Source organism: Aricia agestis, chromosome 2 (genome assembly GCF_905147365.1).
Source record: "Aricia agestis chromosome 2, ilAriAges1.1, whole genome shotgun sequence".
Lineage (NCBI taxonomy): Eukaryota > Metazoa > Arthropoda > Insecta > Lepidoptera > Lycaenidae > Aricia > Aricia agestis.
The window spans coordinates 18,916,494-18,937,017 of record NC_056407.1 but is presented as its reverse complement, the minus strand read 5'-3'; the positions used below and the strand labels follow the sequence as shown (position 1 = coordinate 18,937,017).

At 38.3% G+C, this 20,524-nt stretch overlaps 1 protein-coding gene across 1 annotated transcript; it reads left to right on the top strand.

Annotated features, from left to right (window-relative positions):
* Window positions 1-10,896: 10,896 nt before the first annotated feature.
* Window positions 10,897-18,650, top strand: LOC121739503. Its single transcript, XM_042132002.1, has 3 exons — window positions 10,897-11,026; window positions 17,373-17,448; window positions 18,397-18,650. Exons 1-3 carry the CDS (start codon window positions 10,931-10,933, stop codon window positions 18,579-18,581), a joined length of 357 nt encoding a protein of 118 aa, XP_041987936.1. The 5' UTR covers window positions 10,897-10,930; the 3' UTR covers window positions 18,582-18,650.
* Window positions 18,651-20,524: the final 1,874 nt, after the last annotated feature.

The following is a 20,524-nucleotide window of genomic DNA, read 5'->3' as shown; positions in this document are numbered from 1 at the left end:
AAAGTTTTTAGGACTTTTACGAAGGAAGGTAATATAAACCAACGAGGAAAAGTGTAAATATAATGTTTTTATTATTAGATATAAAATTCCACACTCTAACGGGTGGTATCAGGAAATCTACAGATTACCTAGGTAATGTGCACGTTAACGTATTCTGCATTCTAACGGTAAAATATATATACCGTGGGAGAGCCATGCTTCGGCACGAATGGGCCGGCGCGACCGGAGAAATGCCACGTATTCACAGAAAACCGGCGTGAAACAGCGCCTGCGCTGTGTTTCGCCAAGTGAGTGAGTTTACCGGAGGCCCTGCAAATGCCTGCAATCCCATCCCTACGCTCCCCTCCTTCCCTATTACTATAATCCCTCTTAAATCTTAAAAGGCCGGCAACGCACCTGCAGCTCTTCTGATATTGTGAGTGTTCATGGGCGACGGAAGTTGCTTTCCATCAGGTGATCCGTTTGCTCGTCGCCCTTATTTTATAAAAAAATATATATGTTTAATACTTTATAGTTTATACACATCAAAATCTCTCCTGTAAATTGTATTTTTGGCTTCAGGACTTAAGCGTGGTCGACGTTGAGCGCTTGACTGCTGGCTTGGCTATTATATTGTATACTCGTACTTGCGACTAAACTTTTCCAGTTTTTCATCACACAACTTTGATCTTTAAATCAGCTTTAAATAAATGAAGGAGGTCAAAATATTTTCATTGCTAGTGCCTATGATTGTGAAAACTGAAAAGCGAGGGTGATTGCACACATTATTGGCACGCACGCGCCGAACGCGCCGCATTTTAGAATACGTTGTATGAAATGTTGGAATTCTCCCATATACGTCCGCTCCGTAGTCCGTACACGCCACGCGCGTACGGTGCTGACGAATGTGCGATCAACTTTTATTAGTAGTGCGTTAGGAAAAAAAAAACTGTAGAGCGTCCGACGTCTGTGGCCTAGTGGGTAGACCTTTTGTTCAGAGGGTGCAGGTTCGATCCCGGGTGGAGGCGTGTACCAATTAGAGAAAATTAAAACTCAAAACTAACGACGCGACATCATTTTGATGCAAGCAGATATCCCAGGAGGGGGGGGGGGGGGGGGTTGGGGGGGGCGCAGCTCCCCCAAGTACGGACCGACGTCAAAGTGGAGGACTTATTATTAATCAAATTACATATTAATCAAATGACAGCCGAAAACTATTTGTTTAATTTTGGTTGTATTAATAACTAAGAGAAAATGAAAACTCAAAACTAACGACGCGACATCATTTTGATGTAAGCAGATATCCCAAGAGGGGGGGTTTGGGGGGGCGCAGCCCCTCCAAGTATGGACCGACGTCAAAGTCCTACGCATATTTATCAAATGACAGCCGAAAAGTGTATGTTAAGTTTTGGTTGTATTAATAACTTTGTTCTTAAAAGTGAAAATTAAAACTCAAAACTAACGATGCGATATCATTATGATGTAAGCAGATATCCCAAGTTGTGGGGGGTGGGGTTTGGGGGGGCTGCGTTTATTGTGCGGAAACCGTAGATTTTTCTGGGACCAAAAGTATTTTATGTCCTTTCTCGGGACTCAAAGTATCTACAAACCCATCAAATCGATTGAATAGTTGAAGCGCAAATCATAGAAGTTTATTGTGCGAAAACCGTACATTTTTTCGGGACAAAAGTATCCTACATCCTTTCTCGGTAGGTACTCAAAGTATCTCCATACCAAATTTCAGCAAAATCGGTTTAGCGGTTTGGGCGCAAATCATAAAAGTTTATTGAGCGGGAACTGTACATTTTTTCTGGATGAAAAGTATTATATGTCCTTTCTAGGTACTCAAAGTATCTCCATACCAAATTTCATTAAAATCAATTGAATAGTTTACGCGCAAATCACAAAAGTTTATTGTGCGGAAACCGTACATTTTTTCGGGACAAAAAGTATCCTATGTCTTTTCTCGGTACTTAAAGTATCTCCATTCTGAATTTTATCCAAATCGATTGAATAGTTTACATGCAAATCATAAAAGTTTTTTGTGCGGGAACCGTACATTTTTCCGGGACAAAAAGTATCCCTTGTCCTTTCTTATGTCTTAAAATATCTCCATACCAAATTTCATCAAAATCGATCGAATAGTTTACGCGCAAATCATAAAAGTTTACTGTGCGGAAACCGTACATTTTTCCGGGACAAAAAGTATCCTATGTCCTTTCTCGGGACTCAAAGTATCTCCATACCAAATTTCAGCGAAATCGGTTCAGCGGTTTGGGCGTGAAGAGGTAACAGACAGACAGACAGACACACTTTCGCATTTATAATATTAGTATAAGAAGTATATTAGTATGGATATAAAAATGGATTTTCAAATTTCAGTGTTAGAAACGCTAAAACTCGAAAACGGCTGAACGGATTGGGCTAATTTAAGTCTTAAAATATTCGTAGAAGTCCAGGGAAGGTTTTAAAGTGACACGAAATATTAAGTAATAAAACCACTTTTGCCTCTTTGCGGTAACGAATGCGGAATGAATGACATAGAAATTGGTATATTATTACTAATAATATACTTACCAATTTCTATGTCATTCATTCCGCATTCGTTACCGCAAAGTGGCAAAAGTTGTTTTTACATACTGGATTTGTTATTATTGTTTACGTTGATAAAATTTCAACGGATTTAAACTAATTGTTATAATGTGGATTAGTTTCATTTTCTATATCTAATCAAGCAACAAAAACAACATAAATTGCATCAGGTAGATAAATAATCGTTATTATAAGGTAATTTGTTTTTAGGATTCCGTAGTAAACAAGGAACCCTTATAGTTTCGGTCTATCCGTCTGTCTGTCCGTCTGTCTGTCCGTCTGTCTGTCCGTCTGTCTGTCCGTCTGTCTGTCCATCTGTCTGTCCGTCTGTCTGTCCGTCTGTCTGTCCGTCTGTCCGTCTGTCCGTCTGTCCGTCTGTCCGTCTGTCCGTCTGTCCGTCTGTCCGACTGTCCGTCTGTCCGTCTGTCCGTCTGTACGTCTGTCCGTCTGTCTGTCTGTCGGTTTTGCTTAGAGACTATAGGACCTAAGTTATAATTTGGCATGAATGCACATATTAATGATGCCGACAAAATGGTACACGGGCGTTGCGAGCGCTCAACAATCTGTCTTTACATGTTGATCAGCTGTTCTCGTGCTTTTTGTCATAATTTTAATGTTTGATGTTTTAAGTTCCTGGTTGTTATATTAGTAAGTACTTATTAAGTTTTTTAATTCCTATCTATTGTATTAGGTTATCCTGTGATAATAGATATATTATGTGTGTTCAATAAATAAATGAAATCTTTAAAAAAAATTATGGTACCCTTCCCTACACCTCAAGCGGGGATGATTTTTTTTTTCACTTCCACCCCATCGTGTGGGATGTCGCCATTTTGCCAGATTGCCACAAGTAGGATAAAAGTACACCAAAATTGCAAAAAAATCGGGGGTTTTGTGATAAAACGGTTTTCTTTCATTTGTGGCTGGAAACTGGTACGACCCAGCCCACAGTCATCTCCTAAACGGGTTAGCGTGTGGCTGAATGAAGCAAATGGCGTATTTTTTATGCTTAAGGGATCAATGGTATTTTTTAGAAACAACGTTTCGTAAATCCCACCAAAATTTAAAAATTCTCCGCGACAGATCTAAAAACTCAACTACAGAAGTAAGCACAATAAAAATGATATAATATTATGAAGAGTCAACTATATAAAATGACTACATAAAAATAAAAATCTAATCCAGTATCAAGTTTTCTGTTAATCGGTCTATACTAGATATTGAGTAAAATAGTTCGGCGACAAGCCACCAAAATTGGAAATCGCCTATTTATGTTTATTTTCTTGGATAATGATAATTATTTAAAAAAAATAAAGATAGGCCCAAATTATAAGTGTTATGTTTTACTTTTAAAATCAAAAATGAAAACGATATCTTGAAAAAATAAGATAGTTTTCAGCCTTGCCGCGCAAAAAAGCGGTTCGGGAAATCCAGTTATTTGATGTAGGGACATAGAATAAAAAAATAATAAAAATTATCATCGTTGTCTTTATTAAAATGAACTTTAGAAAAATAGATGTGGAAAGGGAAATAAAGTAAAAACCTTAAATGACCCATACATCCTTACATTCATTCGTTTTTACTATCATGCGCATTTGCAATTTCTTTGTATGCTTAACGAAATGCCACTAGATCAACCGATATGATAAAACAATTCACCGATATGGTAAAATTATCAACCGATATGATAAAGCAATCCACCGATGTGACAAAACTGTGCGTTGGTAATGATTCCAAACACCGATATTAGATTTAAGACACCGATTAGTTTTTTCTTATAATTTCGGTGTAAATTATCATATCGATATGAGAGCAGCGACGTGAGAAAAAACGCACTTTTTAGGAAATTATAAAAAATGTATTATATCTAAGATAAATTTGGTTACAGATAATGAAGCTTAATCACTTAATACATTCATTAGAACCAAACAACAATTTTAAAACTATTTATTACATTTAAAAAATTCAATCACCGATATTATAAAATAATTGTCCGAGAGCATTTTAATGGCATACTTATATTGTTGGCACGAATATGCAGCGGTTTGATGCAAATCTGTCTTGACTGCGTGGGAGCACACACTAAGGAGTAAATTAAAATTGGGGTGGTGAGACTGTCCGACTCGTTGATGAAAAGTAATGCTCAAATTTCTTTTATCCAGCGATATGAGGAAAATTGTCAGGACAAGTACATTTGTGCCTCTAAATAACTATAATCGTTAATTATATAATAAAATATGGTAAGTATATAATAATAGATCAACTAATATTCTACGAAATAATATTAGTTATACCCTTAAATTATTTATATTTTCTAGTATGTAATAGGGTTGCTGAGGATTCCTCTTCCGCTTCCTCATAATGAGGAAGTTCCGCAATATTTTGGGTTCCTCAACCGTTACCGCATCCTCATAAATAAAAATAAAAAAATCCTCTTCCGCTATCGCTTCCTCAAAATTTAAGAGGAATTTATGAGGAATTTCACTGCGCATGCGCATCGCGTATCCAATCATGGCAACGCACACGCCAGAGCAAGATAATTGTATCATTCACTCTTCTTTTTTTTTGTGTGCGTTGTGTATGTTTAGCCTGGGAAAATTAAGGAATTCAGACAGAATAATTCGTGTAGTTTTGAAAGTTGGTACAGTTGTTCCTAAAGGTGTCCAGGTGAATATACTAAAAGTCCCCGAGGGTGGGACAAGAGCCGGCGGTGGGGGAGGGGGGGAAGGCTCTTCCTGAAAATAATAAAAAATAAATAAAATTAGATTTCCGATTTACTGTTAATCGAGGTGACGTATTCCCGTGATTTCTCCTTCAAAGTTAATTCTATCTAAATTTATTCTTTTTTTAATATCTTCAGGGAGAATGAATTACGTTTTTATGTTATCGTAAACATCTTTCAAATTAATTTTATGGTCGGTCGATTGGCGGGGTACGGGGCATTCATTTTTTTGCAATTTTTAAGGGTGCAAAAACCTTGAAAAAGAGACCTTTCCCCCTCTCCCCCACCGCCGGCTCTTGTCCCACCCTCGGGGACTTTTAGTATATTCATCTGGACACCTTTAGGAACAACTGTACCAACTTTCAAAACTACACGAATTATTCGGTCTGATCGTCGATTTTGAAAGTAATTTTCTTAGACTAGTTACTGAACTCCTCCTTAATTGCTGGACCGATTTTGATGATTCTTTATTGCGTGTGTTTTGAGAATGGTTTAGATTCATAGTTTGGTCCACTGGAAAATGCCCTTTGAATTAATTTTTGTGTAATGTATGTACCTAGTTATGTACAAACAGAACAAAGACTTTTGGGTTGGGTCCGCTAGTATTTATAATTTCCTATCATCCTCTTCCTCATCCGCTTCCTTTTCCGCTTCCTCTTCCGCATCCTCTTCCTCAAAAAATATCCTCTTCCTCATCCGCATCCTCTAAATTTACGCGTGAAAATTCCTCTTCCTCCTCCTCTTCCTCATAATCACTTCCTCAACAACCCTAGTATGTAAGCGTTTTTGTTTGTAAAAAAAAGTAGAGGGACAGCACCGATTTGATAAAAATAGATCTTTAAGTTATTTATTTCTACCTTTGTAATAGTCCTAGGCATACTATATTTTTGCCATAATCCTATAGCTAGTAGCTACCCATTGAATAGTAAAACAAATAATTTACAACAATATTCCCTTTTTTTAATAGTAATTTCAACGAAGACAAAAAAAAGGCCGTTTGGGAAATTCACCCATTTAATATCCTGTCAAAGTGTAAGTACTCACATACGGTTTTGCTTGATCGAGCAATCACGTAGAGTAAAAATCACGGCTCGGGCTTTCGTCCACACATTCAGTATTGCTCGATATACTTTTACTTCAGTTCGAAGGCAAACCGTATGTGAGTACTTAACAAAAAAGCCACATGAACTGGGAAGTGGGAAGGAGTGAGCTAGCCGGAGGCCTAATAATGGAGATTTTAATGCCCGAATCTAAGCGTACTTTAATTCCAGGCGCAGGCGAAGTTCAACTGTTTCGACGCACTTTTGACCCCCCCCCCCCCCCCCCCCTCCCCATAGCTCAGTGCCTATAGTAAGTGTTATCTGCATACATATAAGCAGTATGCCTATGTTTAACAGCAGGGCTAAAATGGTCGCTTTGAAGAATCATAATATGATTCATTTTTCTAAAATCGCAAAATGCAACTCTGCTTGCAATTCATTTCTGTATATTTGTACTGATTTGACATTTGTCAGTTTGACAGTTTTGTCAATTCATTTGCTGAATTGATTGAGAGAAATTGCTGGAAAACGTTGTAACGACACGACACAAAAGTGTCGGCTGACACTTTTTTAGTATTCTGCGAAGTAAGGGCAGAGGGCGTTAATAGTATTTCTGGGCGTCAACAAGATGGCGTTTTTTTAAATAACTTCGTTCCATCCGGGTGTTCCTTGACACCTCTGAAGTTTTTTTATGTTGCAAATCAGTGTTTTTTTTTTTCAAGTAAAATATTTTCTTCTTAATTTCAAATAGTTTTTGTTCACACTTCAACATACTCTCCCTCCGTCTTACCAATTTTCGGCCAACTCACGTGAATTTTGATATTTTTGATATTTTTATCCCATCCCGAATCCGAATATTATTATTATCTTATTTGAGTGACCTCTACAACAAAAGTAATTACAGATTATAATCAACCGTTGTTATAAAAAAATAATATTATATTTATTTGTCCTATTTTTATTGTTATATTTATAGTTTATAGTCACGAGACATCTATATAGCAGGTGACTGCGTGCGCAGTGCGCACTGTGAAAGCAACGCGTGACGCTTATCGAGGGTTCGAGAGTACAAAGGTGACGACGCAGGGTAAAGGCGAACTAAGTATGATGGGTATGACTATAAGTTGTTTAGTTACTTAACCCGCCAGCACCCGCGCCCCTAAAAATAACACGAGCACTCACACGCAGAGCATTTTGCTCACGTTTATAAATGTCGTTAAATCCAGGTTTTACAAAGTAATATTTTTACTTTTTTCATTCTATTAAATAAAGTACACTTTGTGATGGGTGGCACGAAGCTAAAACAAAGGGTATAAGACTATATTCTAGACTTTAGAGCGTGGCTCTTGACTCGGAGGTCGTAGGTTCGATTCCCATGTCGGAAACGTGTTATTTCCAACTTTGTTCAGGACTACGCCAAAGTATAGCAATATGACATAGCAGACTGATTTTTGACATGTAATATGATCCATGCGACGAATGGGCATGAAAGTAATTATTGGTCCTGCGCCTGATCTCTCGCCAGTCGTGTCGGTCGTTCGTCCCACTGGTGCACTGGGTTATGACTTATGAGAAGGGCGCATTCAGGCGTGCGCGTGTTCTGCGCACGGTTTCAGCTGGCGAGTTTTCCCAAACACTACAGCAGAAAACGTGCAGAAAACGAGCACGTCTGAACGTGCCGTACAGGAAGAGAGAGTGCTCTTTTTAACCGACTTCCAAATAGGAGAGAAGAGGTTATAAAGGGTGATTTTTAAGAGGTAAGTATAGGATTTGTATAAAAAAAAAAACATTTTTTTAAAAGATGAAATATGTATTGGAATAGATAGTACGATCAATATATTATTTTAATGTTTAAAGAATATTTCACGCAAATGTTGGCCGCGGCTCCGCTTTAGATGGTCCATGCGCAAGGTCTAATTTTGGCACACTCTCTCCAACATATCGACCGGTAGGTATTTCACGAATATTGGCTGCCAGTGCGTCAGTCGTTGCTGGTTTATCCCTGTAGAAATGGGTCTTAACATGGTCATCTCAAGTTTTGAGGTCGTCAATTGGCCGCCAAGATCGTGTGATTTAACGCCTTTGGATTATTTCTTGTGGGGAACTTGTGGTACAAATAAGTGACATTTCATATGAAGGTGTGAGAGCCATGCTTCGGCACGAATGGGCCGGCTCGACCGGAGAAATACCACGTTCTCACAGAAAACCGGCGTGAAACAGCGCTTGCGCTGTGTTTCGCCGAGTGAGTGAGTTTACCGGAGGCCCAATCCCCTACCCTATTCCCTTTCCTACCCTCCCCTATTCCCTTCCCTTCCCATCCCTACCCTCCCCTATTACCCTATTCCCTCTTCAAAGGCCGGCAACGCACCTGCAGCTCTTCTGATGCTGCGAGTGTCCATGGGCGACGGAAGTTGCTTTCCATCAGGTGACCCGTTTGCTCGTTTGCCCCCTTATTTCATAAAAAAAAAAAAAAAAGGTGTCTTTGGATCCAAAGGCACTGAACAGAACTCCTGAACCTTTACACATAAAAGCTTGGAAATTTCAGCATCACTTAGATAACTGCAAGAATTTACCACTATTTCGCTTACAGTAATATAATGTGTAATATACTTATTATTGCGTAGATAACAACTAATTTCGTAGTGGTTATCTACGTATAAAGCCTTGTGGTCGTGTAGACTGTAGATAACTAAAAAGAGTAAAAATATTATTTTTTTAACAAAAAATTGAACCCGACTCCCAAGGTAAAAACAATATTCTTAATATGATCTAAAAAGTATGAAATAGTTCTTATTCTTCATTAGTGCCTTTTTCAAAATTCGATTTTCATTCTTTTGAAGTCGATACCGGCTAAGTTCTATGTCAAGTATCTCAGTTCTAGGCTGGTTTAATATTGAATACCAAAGAATAGTAACCAATTTTTTTGCTGTTTGAGGAGTTCAGGAAAAGCCGCTGATCTTCAAAATGCTGAGCATATTATCTGTGATCAATGATATTCTACTTATACAGATATGTTACATCCATACCTACTATTTTCCGGCTTAAATCTCTTCCGAACAATTTTCAAATTCAAAATTGCAAACATTGACAAATTTGACAGATAAGTGAAACAAAAGATACGAAAAACCATTTACATTAAAGAGACAGTTCTATTTTTAAACGTCTAATCGTATCGCTGTCTCTTTCTTCGCCTGAGCTATGACGAAAATTCGATTTTTTCCAGATTGTTCGAAAAAATAATTGAAAATGTAAATAATCGAGGTATTTATTGCAATCAAGACATGTGGTAAGAGATTCCATGTGTTTTGTTTACTTTCGAGTCATAATTGGTACATTTTCGATACACGCAAGACGTCATTTTCAATTTGACAAGACGCGGCACGTTCGTGACTGAGCTCAATGCAGACTAAACAACAGACGGCCCAATTGGGCCGTATTTGAATCTTCACAACGGTCAACGCACCCGGTAGCAACATATCTGCTTTGAGTTTTTCATCATTGTCTGTGATATTATTTTGTTCTTGGACCATGTATCAAGGTATCCATACTTAATATTATTAATGCGAAAGTGTGTATGTCTGTCCGTCTGTCTGTCTGTTACTTACCTCTTCACGCCCACTAATGAACTAATTTTGCCGGTTATAGAGGTACTTTGGGTCCCAGGACAGCACGTAGGATATTTTATCCCGGAGAAATGTACGGTTCCCGCGCGATAAACTAATTTTGGCGCAACGGAGTTGCGGGCGTCATCCAGTAAAACTATTGAAGTTGCTTAGCGACTCATGACTCAGGATGAAATTGGATGAAAAAGGTTTGTAGAGATCAGAGGGGCTGATGGCCTACAAATGGCTGAACTGAAATATAAAATTCATTGACCATGTTTCAACCAACTCTATTTGAATATCGAACACGCAGAGAAAATATATGCCGCCACATGTTTTGTTTTTTTAGGAAATATTATTTAATTTAATTTTCATTTATTATTAATGAAAAACAGCATTTATACACGTGTATCTCTGCGTGCTGTACTACACGTGATAATTATTTTTATCATGCTATCAGAATTATTGTGAGTAATTAGTTAATTACGTATTGTTTTTAACTTTACATTCAAATAAATAACTAATATCTAATGATTTAAAAATAACTAGATAGTGAAATGACCCCAGGGCTGGCGCTTACCGCGGCCAAAGTATTAGTTTGGTAAGTATTTATTAATTAGTTTAGCCATACAGCGAGGTAATGCTGCCAGCATAGTTGGTACTTTGCCCCCAGCCTCCGATTTAGACACGGAGATGTAAGTACTACGTTACATTTATCTCAATGGATTTAGATATAATTTTTTACTTATATTTGTGTTTATTTATTTATTTATTAAATATGTAGTTGTATTTTTCATAGTAGGTAATTGGGTTGGGTTGCACCAACTAACTTTAACTATAATTTTAACTTTAACTACAATGCAAAATGTCAAATCTTTGGTTAAAGTTCATAATAGTTTTTTTGTCTTTGTCAATAAAACAAGGACCAGGATTCGGATCGTGGTTTCTCAAATGGCTAAAACGTGAAGCTGTTACGTTCTTGGTAGTATGATAATATGAGAATCGGCAAAAAACTAAATAGAGCTAGTATAAATAGTAAGCCGTCTTTGGCTAAGTTAAGTTTCGTTCGGAGATCCATCAACATGTTGTATGTAAGTAAATTATTTTAAACTAGTTGCTGCATGAAGTTTTCCCTGTCTGATACGACTAAGGAGTGGAGGGTCCTGTACTTAGGTTCCCTGGATGGTAATTGGGATTTTCCTCCTCCCCGGGTGACACTCGCGTAAGTTGGAGGTGTCCCTGACTCCGGTTCATTCCGTACTGCGACCCCCCCTCCCCAGCCGTATCAGTCAAGGTCCCTATCTGTTTATCTATGTGATCCGTTACCCTATCTATCACCTTTGCGTTTTCATCCTCTATCTTAACGTGGATAGGTACTACGAGTATCCACGTTAAGACAGGCGGCGTCTACTAGATAGTTCCTAATTTCTATCAACTCACTCTTATACTCCTCCCTAAACTCACTTATCTCCTCTTTTACCTCTTTCATGCAATTGTATTCTTTGCCCACGATTGAAATAGTAGAGACTGTAGGAAGGATCGTGAAAGCAAAGAGAGAAGGTTACAGGTAGACCGAATTAGGAGGGGAAAAGGTAGAAAAGTGATCATAGGGTTCAGGGATAAGAAAGATAGAGAAATAGTCAGAGACAACATAGAAAAAGCGGGGGTGGAATTAGATACACAGATAATAGAAAATAAGGATCCCCAGGGTGTGCTGTACGGGGTGCTGAAAAGCTACACTGCAGATGACGATATTTTAGAAGCCATCAGGAGGCAAAATGAGCACCTCGTAAAGGACATCCTGGGAGGGACAGAGGACAAAATGAGTGTGAAGTATAAGAAAAAACGGAAGGATGACCACACTCAGCACGTGGTACTCAATGTGTTACCGGGGCTGTGGGTGCGTTTCACCGAGACAGGATATCTTTATATAGATATCCAGCGCGTCAGAGTCGCCGACCAGTCCCCCCTAATCCAGTGCTCGCGCTGCTTAGGGTACGGACATGGGCGGCGATTCTGTAGCGCTGCCGAAGAGAAATTCGCCCACTGCTCCGGAGCACATCGCCAGTCTGACTGTGATGATCGGAATGAGGGTAAAAACCGTGCTGTACGAATTGCAAAAAAGAAAACCAGAAGCAATTAGACCATCACGCATTCAGCACGGAGTGTCCGGTTCGACAAAAGCCCGTGCAACAGTCGCATATGACCCCGAAGACAAGTAGGTCTTCGGTGGCAGGGTACAAAATAGTAGGGTGATGCTATTGTTAGTATGTAATTATGTAATTAAATGCGACAATATGAAATTAATGAATTCTTTGTAAATGTGTTATGCAAAAAAAAACAAAAAAAAAACACTCTTTGCACCTATGGGCAATAAAAAATACCTATATAATATAATATACTAGATGTCCCGAGCGGCTTAGCCCGCGTAAATAAGGAATTTTCCGGAAACCGTACATTTTCCGATAAAAAATAGCTCTTATGTCCCTACTCCCTTCACTTGGTCTCCTCTATATCTGTGCCAAATATTGCCATAAAAATTGCTCCAGTAGTTTGTAATTTCTAATATTATTTCCTCCGTTTTTCCCACAATTTCTTGAGTTTCTTCGTTTCGTATTATTCGTATTAGTCTTAGCCTATAGTCTTACTCAATAAATGAGCTATCTAACACTGAAATAAGTTTTAAATCGGACCTGTAGTTCCTGAGATTAACGCGTTCAAGCAAACATATTCTTCAGGTTTATAATATTAGGAAGGTATAGATTTTTTTTAATTATCGCTTGACAAACTCGAGTCTCGATCTAAAAGACTATGAAAAGTACCAATAACAGGGTCATTATAGGCTTATAAGTCATAACCATGGGACGATGTATGGTATAATATGGTAGTGATGATGATGATGATGATAAATGTAATTTGCATAGTAGCATATGCTTTCCGTTCTTAAAACAACGCCGAAACTCCCAAACTTGAATCTATAAAGAATCAGGAGTTCTCTCAGCACCTTCCGAACCACGGTATACCAAGTATACCTCGGTGCAAAATCTTACTTGTTAGTAGCATATGCTTAGAATACTTCTCACGAAACCGAAGTCACCACATGTTTCCCAATAAATTTTGAGGAGTTTCCTCGATTACTTATGGATCCTTCATCAGATTACCACTTTTGTTAATATAATACCAAATTAGAATGATACCCTATATACCAAAATAAAATTTTTGAAAATCGGTTAACAAATGGCGGAGTAATCGTTGAACATAAGAAAACGAACATAACACCTCCCCCATTTTGAAAGTCGGTTAAAATTGTAGCCTATGTGTTATTCTGATGTGTAAGCTATATTATTGTAAAGTTTCATTAAAATCCGTTCAGTAGTTTCTGCGTGAAAGAGTAACAAACATCCATACATCCACACATCCATACATCCATACATCCAAACAAACTTTCGCCTTTATAATATTAGTAGGATAATAATGGCAGCAACCACTTCCGCCGGATATTCCGGGCTGAGTGTATAGTATGTAAAGTTTTGCGTAACTTAAAAAAACGACGTGTTATAACCAAAACATTATGTTTATTGCTTTTCAAAATACTCTCCTTTACATTCTAAACATTTTTTATGCGATCGAACCATTTTTTAAAACAGGAGGACCACAGATCTGAAGGCATGTTTTCTACGTGCTGATTGAACCTCTCATTAAATCTTTAATTTTGGAAAAAGTACAGAAATCACAGGGTGCTAGGTCGGGGCTATGTGCAGGATGGGTGACGAGTTGTGATTTTTCGGAACCTAAAAATGACTTTGTTTTGTTGGCCGTGTGTGAAGAGGCGTTGTCGTGATGTAGGTGAATGCGGCTTTTTGGTCGTCTTTCGCGAATCTTTTCTAATATCCTGGGTAAACAAATGGCAGTATACCACTCAGCATTAACAATCTTTTGATCTCCAAGTGGAATTGTACAGATGGGATCCGTAGGTCAGAAAAAAAACGCGATCATTTTCTTACTAACGTTTCTCGCCTGCCTCACTTTTGTTGGCTTGTTCTCATTTTCAAACACCCACGCACAAGATTTCTGTTCTTTTTCGGGTTCAAAACAACAAATCCACGTTTCCTCTCCTGTGACAATGTCTTATACAGCATTAGAATGTCCGTGGGCGTGCTTCAGTAGCATCTGTGAGCACCATTCCACGCGAGCCCGCTTCTGCTCCGCTGTCAGTTCATGAGGGGTCCAACGACAACAAAGTCTCCGAACTCACAATTCTTCGTGTATTTTTTTTTTAATTTGGCTCATACCAATCCCCAATAGTCCTCAAATTGTCTCATAGGTAATCCGCGGGTTTTCTTTAAATAGCCGCTTAACAGTAACCACATTAATTTCGTTGACGGCAGTTGAAGGCCGCCCTTCACGAAATTCGTCATGTAAAGAAACTCGACCTCTCTCAAATTCAGTATACCATCTCCTCACGGTGCTCAAACAAGGTACTTTCTTCCCAAAAGCATTTTGAAGACGAGCAGCACGGTCTTGCGGAGAGAGAGAACTTTTAAAATCATAAAAATCATCGCTCTAAAATCTTTTCGACCTAATTCCAATTTCGTTGCGTACGTAGAACCAGAGTAGAACTTTGATGCGTGATAAAAAACAATTGACAAATGATTTCCGGCTAATTTTTTTTAAGCTGCTAGGAAGGTTGCAAGGTTTAAAAAAATATAACATTCAAAAGTCAAAACTCAAATAGTTCCGAGAGAAGTGCAAAACCTTTAGTGTGCCTCATGTATATTAAAAATAAAAAAACAGTGAATGTAAACAAATATAGTCTAAGCGATAAGTTGAGAATGGCGAAATATAGAGATAAGGGTCCTAAAAATACGTGCGATAGCTCATTAGATTCGGGAAGACGTCTAGAAAAATATATCGGAAGCGTGTATTAGCACACAAAAAATTGCAAAAGTTATAAGCAAATTAGGTTGCAAAAAAAAGGTATTAGGATTTTTGTTAAAAACTCCGAAACTATTAACATTTAAGAAATTTAAAGAAAAGATTCTTTAAGAGGAGGAAATAGAATTGAAAAAATGTGACTGTTAGTATAAAAGTAAAATGAAATGTTAAGTAGAAATTGTATGTACTTAAATAAAAATAAAACAAATGTAACATGTAGAAATTAATAAAGAGTAAACAATTGTCCCATCTCCTTGAAGGGGGAACAAGAGGTCCCATATAGGGGCCATAAAAAAAAATAGTTCCTGCCCGTTCGTTTGTCACATGGTAACTGTGTATTTGTTGCTGATGCCTTTCAGCTGTACTTTGCCTTTCCGTCGACTATTTGTTGCTGATGCCTTTCAGCTGTACTTTGCCTTTCCGTCGACTATTTGTTGCTGATGCCTTTCAGCTGTACTTTGCCTTTCCGTCGACTATTTGTTGCTGATGCCTTTCAGCTGTACTTTGCCTTTCCGTCGACTATTTGTTGCTGATGCCTTTCGTACTTTGCCTTTCCGTCGACTATTTGTTGCTGATGCCTTTCGTACTTTGCCTTTCCGTCGACTCTACATACCTCTAAACAAAATTTTATTAAATACGGTTTCGCGCTGGTGAAAGATCTTTTATACTTAATAATAATAATACTAAGATTAGTATGGATTTTATTGCAGGGTGTAAACAGCTTTTTATTGTATTAAGAAATACACTTAAACCAAGTATCTATTTTCGATGCTGAAACGAATTTCATTGTACTTAATCCAATTTATCAAAGAAATATAACTTTACTTTTGAATAAATTGATACTAGTACAAGTTTTTTCCTCATTGTAAATTGTACCTCTTAGTATTCAAGTATAGTGCCCACCTACACTTTTCAAGATTTTAGGGTCTTATTTGAGCGTTATGTATGATACTTTATACAATAAACAACAATACACAATAAAGTTTGTCTGGAATCTTAGACCTTTTTTTCTCGAAAGTCGACCTAACACCTTAAGCTTCGTGCACATTGTCGAGGCGCAGCGGGACGGGCCGCATTTTTAATAAAAGTTTTACGAATAGTTACTAAGCAACTTGGGTTATTTTTATAGTGTCCAAGTGTGTTCGCATCATACAAGCAACGAGATCACTCGATGTCTTCCTCGTAAGTCAGAATCCAGTGAAATAGATTATAATCGACATCACATGAGTCATGACTTATGAGTCATGACGCTATATGGTGTGTATGTCTCCCTCACATAGAGTTAACTGCAAAAATAGCAGCACTGAAAGATTTTTTTTGTTATTTTGTATACACCTGAATGCAGGCATTTTAGGCATTTCTTATAGAAACATGCTAAAAAAAAGATAACTCTCTCATCGCTGTTATTTTAAAAATTTACTGCATTCAATGGATACACTCCCTAAAGTATTATCTTACTTTGTTATACCCGTATAGACCTACGGTATTAGTACCTACTAAGTGCCTAGTCTTTCTAGATACCCTTTTTTAACCTTATTAGGCTAGGTCTAGTGCGTCACAATAGGTGTTACGCACGGTGTTACGTGACGGTATCACATTGATAGTAGGGGAGCCCAAGAAGGAATTTCGCAACATACCGAGCGTGTTAGATTAAGCTTATACAATGTACATGCTTCCGACACGTATCTAGTTATCATGGTATAGAAATCAGATTTCTCACATTGTAGGTTAAATAAAGTTATTTTCGAATTATCAAATGTCATCGGATCCGTCAGATTAAGATAGGGGATGTTTAGTAAACCCCACAGAAAGTTCCATATAAAGCACTGACGATTTAAAGGTTAGGTGAACCTGTAGGGGCATATTTTTAAAATATAAAAAATAAAGCTTCATATTTTCCGACCTAGCCTTCGCATATATTTTATGTTGCACCAAACTAAATGATTTAGTCCTGGTTGTCTAAAATCTTGTGGTGATTTACCAAAATAAGCAATTTTATGAAAATAATTTCTTCTTCATAACTTTAAAATGGCTGCAGTGTCTGAACTCACCGCTAAGATAAAAACGCTCTTATTATTTTTTATCAGTTTTACCTAATGTAAAAAACCTACTAGGTCTCCATGACGCTCTCTACCACATATAGCACTCTGGGCTCCCCTACTAAGTATGACTGATAGGTGTGACTTCTGCCCTTTCTTCAACATGCCTTCAAACTGTATTGTTCACCATATTAACTAAGTTTATACTTAGACATAGGTATTGTTATTGTGTTGAAATCATTAAAAATATGCTTGTACAATGTACTCTGGTTTCCTAGGTAAGTTTTGCGGTGGGATTAGGTATAACAGCAACATGGTTTTACTTATGGTCAAGTTAATGTGGAGTATTCCTAGGATAACATGAGTTGTATCTTTTAAGTTTTTCATTTTAACTTGCGCTTACGAGTAAATTAAGAAACTCCTGGGTAAAACAACTATGAATTGTAAACTTTGTTTATTTCAGGTAAAATCTGTGGTATTGCTTCTTGTCATCGCTGTCTTTGAATGTAGAGCTGGTCGACTCGACTATGATTCGCAAGGTAACATTAAATTATTCTTCTTTTGCTTAGCCAGGTTCGTTCCTCACACAGCACATCCTGAAATTATTACCAAAACCCAGGGAAAGCCGACAGAAGTAAAAATCGGCCAAGTGCAAGTTGGACTCGCGTACGAAGGGTTCCGTACCAATATAAAGCAAAAATAGGCAAAAATTGTGTTTTTTGTATGTATAATTTATTTTGATTTATTATTTATTGATATAGCGGCAATAGATATAAGAACACAATTCTTGAGATACTTACTGCCTGGAGACAGACGGACATACAGACGAACAGCTGATAAACATCGAAGTCTTAGTAATAGGGTCCCGTTTTTACCCTTGGGGTACGGAACCCTAAAAACAAACAGCCGGGTTACATTTTCGCAGCGCAGTAGAAGGAGAGGGTTTTTTTTCTTTCTCTCCTTCGCCGAGCGGGAAAATGTACGATTCCCGTGAAATCCTTTATTTACGCGGGCCTAGTCGAGCACGAAGCTTCATTGGGAATTATAGTGAATGCCCATTACATCAACGGCAGAATACTGCTTTAATAATATAGTTTGCTACTTAACGGTAAGTCTGCCGAACATTCACTCTTAGACTATAACAAAGGACAAGACGTATCCTGACGTAAGTTTAATTTTTTACTCGTCCGAAAAAAAGTATTTTGCTTATTATATTGACAAGCTTGTTGTTGCGTTTTTATCGACCTAGTAAATGGGCATACTTTTCGCCTGATAGTTTTAACGGTAAATAAAGCGACCACGACCTTTTTTTTTAACAGTGGGGAATGCGGCCACCACCCATATTTTAGAAGTAAAAATTTAAATTATATTTGACTGATTTGCAGTATAGAAATATTCAAAAATAATTCCGCCTCGCATCGCATCTCAGTGTGACCTGACTTTTAGAATGAATTATAAAGATAATAATAATAAGGTACCTCCTTCAGGATCCGGATGGCAGTCTGGCTCAGCCTCTGGATGGGACGACTCGGCCTGGGGCGGATTCCGTTCCGGAGGTGATCCTGGCAGATCTGCCTCCTGGGGATCCTCTGGAAGTGCTGCCAGATCCGGATGCGCCGGCTCCAGGTCTTCAGGTTGGAGCAGTAACCCTCAATATCAAAACGCCTGGTAGACACTCTTTACAGAACGACTCCAAGCATCAACGGAAATGTTGCCTGTAATATTAGTGAAGTAATGCAATTAGAAATCTGTGTTGTTTTATTTACGTTTACCGTTACAACAGACTAAGTTGCTAGTTTCTGTAACTTCCCCGATAATTGTTGTGTATTGAGATTAAGGAAGATAATGTACCTACTATGAATTCTTATCGGTCATATTGTACTATTAAATGTAGTTGATGCATACTGCATGTGCAGATGGCGGACCTACTTAGTTTGGTCGAGTTATGTCAAACCCAGCCGACATTTGACGACTTAGGGCCCTTCCACACGACGTTTTTTTACGCTCGTTTGTATCGCTACAAACGCAAGTTGAACGCTCAGCAAACGGAAGCCGACACGTTTTAAACTTTATTTCTGCCAAATCGCGATAAAAACGCGCAGAAGACGAGCGCATCAGAAACGCACGTCGTCAAAAAGTACGTCGTGTGGAAAGGCCCTAACATTAAATTGACATAATCCGACCAAATGACGAAAACAGTTGACAGAACTGCCTATTAATCAATTGCTTCGATGGTACAAGTACCATTATTGCGCAAGACGTGGGAGAGCCATGCTTCGGCACGAATGGGCCGGCTCGACCGGAGAAATACCACGTATTCACAGAAAACCGGCGTGAAACAGCGCTTGCGCTGTGTTTCGCCGAGTGAGTGAGTTTACCGGAGGCCCAATCCCCTACCCTATTCCCTTCCCTACCCTATTACCCTATAGGCCTATTCCCTCTTAAAAGGCCGGCAACGCACCTGCAGCTCTTCTGATGCTGCGAGTGTCCATGGGCGACGGAAGTTACTTTCCATCAGGTGACCCGTTTGCTCGTTTGCCCCCTTATTTCATAAAGATAAAGATTAAGCATGCGATAAATTCTATGCTCCACGTTCGTCGATATTGGGCTAAAGGTGCTCCCTCTCCGAGAGCATTCGCTTGTAATGTAACGTTACAGAGTCGAGCATCACAATGCGCAACTTGTAATGATACAGTGTGTATATATCTTGATACAACTTGTAACATCAACTAGCTATGGAATGCTCAAAGTCGAATGTTACATTACACGTGAATGCTCGTCAGTCAGGGAGGTAGTATTGTAACGTAATGCTCATAGTCGATCGAATATTTAATGTTACACATGTTCCACACGTGCAGAGGAGAGACGGATTTGCCCACCTCATTAGAAAAACCGGTCATGAAGTCCTTTGAATTTAAACCTTTGGCTTTGTTGTTCATAGCTTCAGATTTTTCGCACTTATGCAGTTTTACTATGAATTATGAATGCGTTTTAACTTGCCGCCAGTAGTTTTTACATGAAGATAGTTTAGTAGCAGTTTTAGTGGCGTTCTTCCACGATTTATAAATCAACTAGCTTTTGCCCGCGGCTTCGCTCGCGTGGAATTCTAAAATCGTGTACAATACGAATATACTTGGAAATCTCCTTTAGAAACATGATGTTTTTCCAAGGCCAAAAGTAGCCTATGTTACTCTCCATAAAGGAGGGTAAAGCCTCCCACATATTAATCAAACGACACGCAAAATCTGCATGTTTAGTTTTGGTTAGATTCATTTCACTTTTAATAACTAACTTAGTTTGTTTTTAAACAAGAAGAACTCAACACTAACGACGCAACACCATTTTTGGGGTGGGGGGGGGGGGGCAGCCCCCCCAAGTATCGTCCGGGGGCAAAGTCTCCCGCATATTAATCCAATGACACTTTAAAACTGTATCTTTAGTTTAGGGTAGAATAATTTCACTATTAATAAATAACTTAGTTTGATCCTAAAGAAAGATAATAAAAACTCAACACTAACGACGCAACACCATTTTGCTCAGCAACATTACCAGGAGGGGCGAGAAATTTTATACACCAGATGTTAAGTTGGAAGAAGATAAATATATCTGCGAAAA

Excerpts from the sequence above, each read along its gene's own strand:
- LOC121739503 (XM_042132002.1), top strand. The coding sequence starts at position 10,931 with ATGAGAATCGGCAAAAAACTAAATAGAGCTAGTATAAATAGTAAGCCG. Across the intron at positions 11,027-17,372 it reads GATCCATCAACATGTTGTAT|GTAAAATCTGTGGTATTGCT; the intron begins GTAAGTAAATTA and ends TGTTTATTTCAG. Across the intron at positions 17,449-18,396 it reads ACTCGACTATGATTCGCAAG|GATCCGGATGGCAGTCTGGC; the intron begins GTAACATTAAAT and ends TACCTCCTTCAG.